The following is a 7,186-nucleotide window of genomic DNA, read 5'->3' as shown; positions in this document are numbered from 1 at the left end:
TATATATATATATATATATATATATATACACAGTATATATATCATAATCATTCTAATATGCTTATTTCTATTATCATGTTAAAAACAGTTGTGCTGCTTAATATTTTTGTGGAAGCTGATATTTTTTTAGGATTCTGTGATGAATAGAAATTTCAAAAGAACAGCATTTATTGAAATAGAAAAAAAAAATTGTATATCATTTTATAAATGTCTTTCCAGTTACTTTTGATTAATTAGATGCATCCTTGCTGAATAAAAGTATTAATTTTGCTGTAAAATTCTTGCTGAACCCAAACTTTTGGAAGTATTTTAGATTAATATATTTATCAAAAGTTTGATAAGACAAAAGTTGACTGCTAATACAGCAACATCAACTGTATATTTATCTCATAATTGATGTATTTAGTTTTGTAGAATTCCTTTTAATGTCTTTAAAAAAAAATTAGTTGGCTTTCTCTCCAATTTGCACCTTTTGCACCATACAGTTGCCCAAGAATCAATTTTTCTCTTGTTAGTCAGAGCATCAGTGTTGCAAATCCAATATTAGTCTGCATAATGCAGAATTTAAGGTCACTTATATTGCATTAGCAGAGCTCTGGGTGTATGACGTGAGAAGTCAACATAATCACTGACATTGTCCAAGTGTATTGATGACTGCTGCTGTGCACAATGTCAGCAAATATTTTCCTTAGCCTTTTCCATATATTGTCCTCCCACTCATAACACATTTGTTTCCATGTTTGCCAATGCTGTTTTTTCCTCTGTGCCCCCTCTGTATTTGCATCAGTCTGCTCACACATGTCCTGCTCAGGGTGCAGCCTCATCAGTCCCATGAACCCAAATCATGACCGACATGCCTGTGGTTTGGCCTGACAAGACTGATCAGCTGAGCTCAGAGTGATTAGACTTGTCTGAGCCATGAGCACGACTGAAGAGGGCTGACACAGGGAATCTGCTGTGCCTGCTTATATGCTTCAACACACACACAACAGCACCCATTTATAGCACTGCACGTCTGGAGAATCGCCATATTAATGTAAACATGACAATGAGGTCATTTTCACTTGACCCTGAAGAGAGACAGAGAGACGATTAGACTACAGATCGGGGTATGGTGACAATGCGAGTGGGTAACGGCAAAGTACAGGAGAAGTCATGCGACTCCATAGTGGGGTAAAATCGGTATGTCATGTTCACAGCTGCTTCACACATGAGTCTGAATGGGTTAAACTGGTGGAAATGGACTAAAATTAAACAAGTCAGTGGTTCAGAAAACATGAGTTCCTGCATCTAAATGACCTTGAAATAGCCTAAAACGCAATGGTCTGTGAGTCAGCTCAGTTAAATGAAAGGTGCACCTCTGGGTCTGTGACTATCATCCTACTTGCTTTACTAAGAATTTGTTGACTAATGATCTAAAGAGAAGATGATATACTTGTTACTAATATAAATATTATATTTGAAGCAATGTGAAAATGTGTAAACTTGATGTGACTTTTTAAATGTATTTATATAATGTATAATTTTGTTTATATATTTTTAAATATATAAATACATTTTTTGGTAATGTAAGGTAAATTATGTTCCATATGCCCCTAACCTGAAAATATCAAACTGAACTGGAAGAAAAAATTAACTGGAACAAAAAGAAGAACAGACAAACCCAGAGAAGGGACATTGCTTTTTAATTTCAGAGGTCTACCATACACACACACACACACATATTGTACTGGACACAGTATAATGTAGTATGATCAGTTATTAATAAAACATATCTGGGGTTGTGAATGTTCTAAAAATTAAACAAAATGGGAAATAAGTTTTATTATTTACTTTCTATGGATGTGCTTCAATAAAATCCCTTCACCAAAAATTACAATGGTAACTGCATTTATTTATTTATTTTTTGTTGTTGTTTTTTTTAGGAAAACATATAAGTGACTGCTACAGTGACTGTTAATCAAATAAAACTAAATTATTATAGAGAGAATATTAGCCACAATTGTCATAAAAATAAAAATGAGAAATATTCTAAAAGCGTCATAAAAGGTGTTTCTCTGCATGTAAAAACTAGATGGATGGATGGATTAAAACTAGATGGATCACAAAAGAATGGAATAAAACCGAAGTGTCTCTAGGCACATTTTGTAAAAGTTAAAGACAAGTCTTTCTTCAGTTCTTTAACTGACATGGAGTCAGCTAGTTGCTGGAAAAAATGTGAGACTCCTATCTAGCACGTTTACATAAGAAAAACTAATTAAAAACAACATAGTTAGACACATCTTTTTTTTTTGTTGTTGTTGAAAAGTTATTTACAGTGTTTGAAGGAAGTCCCTTAGTAATTTATGATGATTTTACAGTAGTAACAATATAATTTTGGCAGAAAGCTGGTACCATCCTAACTGACGTCCTGCAGGGACACATGACAATCACTGTTCAGCACAGCTGTATAATACTAATAATGTTTTTCTCTTATTATCAGTGATGGTTTAATGTACTTTGTCTGCTTGCAGGAGAATGTCTCTGTTTCGATGGCTACATGAAGGACCCTGTTCATAAGCATCTATGTATTCGCAATGAATGGGGCCCAAATCAGGGGTGAGTACTATACCATACAAACAGGGATCTGCCACCTTGAAGTTGGCCATGCTTCTTATCTGTAGTAAAAATGTCTCCAGTGCCGATAGCCAGCCAGGTGTTATGCACTGTAGGGAAATTAAATTGGCTTGTTTGAATTAATTAGGTTTTTTGCATGATGATCTTCCTCTGGAATTGGAAAAGGGATTAGCACAGCGAAGCTCTGGGTCATTTTAGATTTGTGTGACAGTGATTTACATTTCAGTATACCAGTGAGATACATGTATTGTGCATTTTAAATTGCGTTACACGCGTAAGAAATGATGTGTCTTGCGTGCCTCATATCCAAGCGCTGCTGTTAAAATGATCAAAGAGAAATAACTATTTTGAAATTCTGCTGAAATTCTTTGTTTCAAAACTTTTGTTTTTGCCCTCAGATATTTTATCAGAGGATTGAATATAAGATTAACTGCATCTGAACAGATGGTATCTTTAATCTGAGGTAAAAGTGTGAGTGCGCCTAACCAAACTGCTGCTTCTCAAGTCAACAGACAGATGAAGCACAAATACTACTAGAGAATGGCACAAAATAAAAGGGCGTTTTGCTACTTTGCAGTCTAGATATAGTCAAAACACTTAAATGTTAGGAGCACAAGTTTCTAATCCCAGATAGACTTGTATTTAAGATGTTTGAAGTTAATTAGACCCTCCCTGAGGAGAGTTTCACATGCTCATCTGGGTTTGAGGCTGTTGCTCTGGAGCAGTTTGATTAAGACTTGGAGGTGAGGAAATCCTTGGCATTTTAATTGGGAAGGAGATGGGAGTGATGACGGTAGGTGAGAGGGATCCGATAATTAGAAATCAAATTGGAACAATCAGGAAGATTGCCTTAGGGGAGTGGAATAGCGCTGGATGTGCTTGTTCCCTTTACGCCATGCTGTGAAGGTGTGAACCGTTTTTAATTGACTCTAACACTTAGTGGTGGAGAAAGAAAGTCCATTGCCAAATGCTTTTTAAAGTTTCAAAGTGCCAAGATATTTCCTAAACACTTTCCTGCAAATGTTCATATATAGCCACTTTTTCTTTATTTTATATATTAATGGAACAGTTCACCCCAAAAATGATAACTTATCATTTACCTAGTCAAAGTGAATTATACTGTCAAACATCACATGTTGCATAAATCTAGTTAATATGACTTATGCATTTATTCAAGGTTGTCTGAAACTATTGACCAGTTGCATAAACCGCTTCGACTAGTCTTAAATGCTTAGTCATCTATTTTTTTTCCCTGCAAGACCGGTCATAACATTTTAGTTACCCTTAGAGGTAGATTGGTCTATTTGAATCAGAAAAGTAAGACTGATTACTAGAGCCCGACCGATATATTGTTTAGCCGATATTAGCGGCCGATATGAGCCTGTCGCCGATATATCGGTATCGGCGAATATGCCGCCGATATGAATTTTTTTTTTTACAGAACATATAACACAGATGAAATGCTTCTGAATGGTGTAATTACTTAGTTTGTCCAGCAGAGCACACTCCATTGTTTGCTACTGGACCCAGGTCAGTCTAGTGTAGAGATGCGCGATGAGCTCAAACTTCACCCGAGTCCGCTGCTTCAAATTATCCGCCCGCCACCCACCCGCACCTATATTTGATCGTCACATTACAATGATTCAAATTCTTTGTTTTGCATGATGATATGATGAATGGATGGTTCATGTTAACAGCAGATTCAGTGACGTTAGAGACTAGAGCTGATCTGCGCTTCATGGCACGCGTCTGCGGCGCATTAAAGTCTGTGTTACGGCCACCGGAGCTGATCGCGGCCACTCAGTACTGGTGTTTACCGGCCGCACCGCGGCCCCGAACTCATGCTTATCACATCGGTCACATCATGTCGCGCCGCTCGCGTCTGGTGTAGAATAGAACCCATTATGTTGTCTACATCGGATTCAGTAAACTGATGCCTCATTCTATTTATGACGTGCTGACAGAAGTTCAAATCATTTTCAATGGTCGCTTTGATTGTCACCTACTTGGAGAGACTCAATGCTAAGTAAATAAACATCAATGCCCTCATCTTATACTCTCACAATGAGCTTATCATATTCGTTTGCTACATTAGTAGGGCCCTATGATTTCCGCGATGCAGAAAACATGGGCGGAATCGCGGAATCAAGTCATAAAAATGGAATTTACTCTGTAATGCGGAATTTCATGGAATTTGTCTTATTTTTGATGAATAAATAAAAAACAGGTCAGTACATATATATATATAGACTGTGTCTGTGAATATTAAACTGCAAAAAGACGATTTAAATACGAATGTCCTGCATGTTCATTGGATTACCAGAAAATACATAACACAGAGTTTGTGAAAAAAATATTATTCATTATTATTATTTATTAATTTTAGATAATTAATTTGGAAAAGCTGTGCTTCCTGCATAAACCTGCCCCTGTTGGTTAGGCAGTAGCTTGCTTGCCCTACACAGTTACCTTGTTTAACTTCTTAATTCAAGTTATATATATATTGTTCTATTTGTGTTATTCAAGTTATTTATAATAAGTGAAGTGAAGTTTACTGTTAAGTGCTCTGATGTCAGACTCACTTTGAATAATAAAGTTTATTGTTAAATTGTTAAATACCCTGCCTCCATTACATAGGCCTATGTTTGTCACATCATTATAAGTGTTTGATCACCACATTTGAGTTATCATTGCAAAAAATGTGTTTATGTATATATATTCTGTTTATGTAGGCTATATACTGTATTCTATATGCAGTACCAGTCAAAAGTTTGGACACACGAATGGGAAGTGTGTCCAAACTTTTGACTATACTGTATTATATTATTGACTACACATAAAGAATATCGGCCAATATATCGGTATCGGTCTTTTTTTACTCCCTAATATCGGTATCGGCATCGGCCCCCAAAAAACTCATATCGGTCGGGCTCTACTGATTACACTTGGTTAACTGCTAGTTGGTCAAACTGGTTCACAGTCTTAATATAGTGGCTATCTTTATAGAACTGGTCCCATGACTTGCTGTGTGGTACTGACAAAAAATGTAGATGTTGTAAGGAAACTGACTTAACTGACTGAAATAATTTTATTTAATTTTATTATTTTAATATTTTGAACCTTTCTGTGTAATGGATTCTTAGAATGCGCCTGCTTTTGGTTCTCTTGTGAATTGGGAATGCTGCAGGACAAATGTTGATGTTTAAACAGCAGTAGGTGATCTGTGGTATGAAGTGGTCTAACCAGGCTGTGACTGCTCTTTTGCTGTGAGTAACAGCTTATTTAGAGAGGCATCAGCTCCTTGTCTTTTCTCTTATACTGCAGCGACAGCCTCTGTCCCCACAGCTGCCTCTCTGCATTAATCTCCATCAGTTCACATAGAGCTTTGGATAAACACACACTTGAAGTCACGCTCACGTCTGTATGACACTGACTGACAGAGATGCTACTGTCGGGTCACAGCATCTGCTGGAGGAATTTCTGTGATATTCATATTGGGAACATAATTGGTTTGATGTGAGTTCACAAAGGAACTCCCTTTTATAAGATGGTTATGTTTTCATCACAAAGTCATTCAATTTTAAAGGTCACGTGGCTTTAGTGAAGACTGGAGCTGTTTAACAATGAATGAAGAGTCTATAGTGTGACGTACAGTTTTTAATTATTGTTAATTCAAAACTGTATGAAAATATAAAAATTATATTTATTATACATGTGAAAATATAATTGTATTATATAAGCATGAATTATTTGTTTTGTTTTTGATTTTCTGCCATTTCTGTTTTGCAGCCCATGGCCCTACACAATTTTCCAGCGTGGCTTTGACTTGGTGATGGGAGAGCAGCCATCTGATCGCATTTTTAGGTAAGAAAAATGATCACTTTATCATACCTGTCAACCCTCCCGTTTTCCCCGGGATTCTCCTGGATTTTACCATTCTATCCCGCTAACATCCCGTTTAAATATTTTCCCGTATTTTTAATCTTTCTATAAAAACAATCCCACTGGGCGTATTTTATATGTTTGCTACATTCGCCTCCGGTATTGTATGGCCCAAACCTCATTATATGAATAATCACGTCAACACGGGGGAAGTCATGGCCTAATGGTTAGAGAGTCGGACTCGTAACCCAAAGGTTGGGTTCTCTCCCACCTTCAATACCACGACTGAGGTGCCCTTGAGCAAGGCACCGAACCCCCAACTGCTCCCCGGGTGCCGCAGCAAAAAAAAAATGGCTGCCTACTGCTCCGGGTGTGTGTTCACGGTGTGTGTGTGTGTTCACTGCTGTGTGTGTGCACTTTGGATGGGTTAAATGCAGAGCACTAATTCCAAGTATGGGTCACCATACTTGGCCACATGTCACGTCACTTTTACTTTCACAAATTCCAAGGTTGCCCAGTTGCCAGATCTTGTATGAAATGCATCCTTCTCACACAATTGACACATACAAATTTCAACCCATTTGTCACCTTAACTTGGCAACCTACAACAGTGATGATTACCGTGGGAAGGAAAGGATCACTGGTTGAAATGGGACAGGAGGAGAAGACTTAGGTGGTGCTCCGGTGA

At 37.3% G+C, this 7,186-nt stretch overlaps 1 protein-coding gene across 1 annotated transcript in view; it reads left to right on the top strand.

Moving 5' to 3' along the window:
- The window catches only part of LOC107678919 (astrotactin-1-like), a gene marked incomplete at its 5' end in the record, with an annotated part of 189,441 nt that overhangs the window by 51,352 nt on the left and 130,903 nt on the right, over positions 1 to 7,186 (top strand). The window contains 2 exons of the mRNA XM_016474321.1: positions 2,514 to 2,598; positions 6,406 to 6,480. Coding sequence (XP_016329807.1) covers positions 2,514 to 2,598; positions 6,406 to 6,480 — 160 coding nt within the window. The remainder of the gene's footprint in view (positions 1 to 2,513; positions 2,599 to 6,405; positions 6,481 to 7,186) is intronic.

The sequence above is a fragment of the Sinocyclocheilus anshuiensis genome, unplaced genomic scaffold (assembly GCF_001515605.1).
Source record: "Sinocyclocheilus anshuiensis isolate Anshui unplaced genomic scaffold, SAMN03320099.WGS_v1.1 scaffold1576, whole genome shotgun sequence".
NCBI classification, from domain to species: Eukaryota; Metazoa; Chordata; class Actinopteri; order Cypriniformes; family Cyprinidae; genus Sinocyclocheilus; species Sinocyclocheilus anshuiensis.
This window is presented reverse-complemented; position numbering and strand designations above follow the sequence as displayed.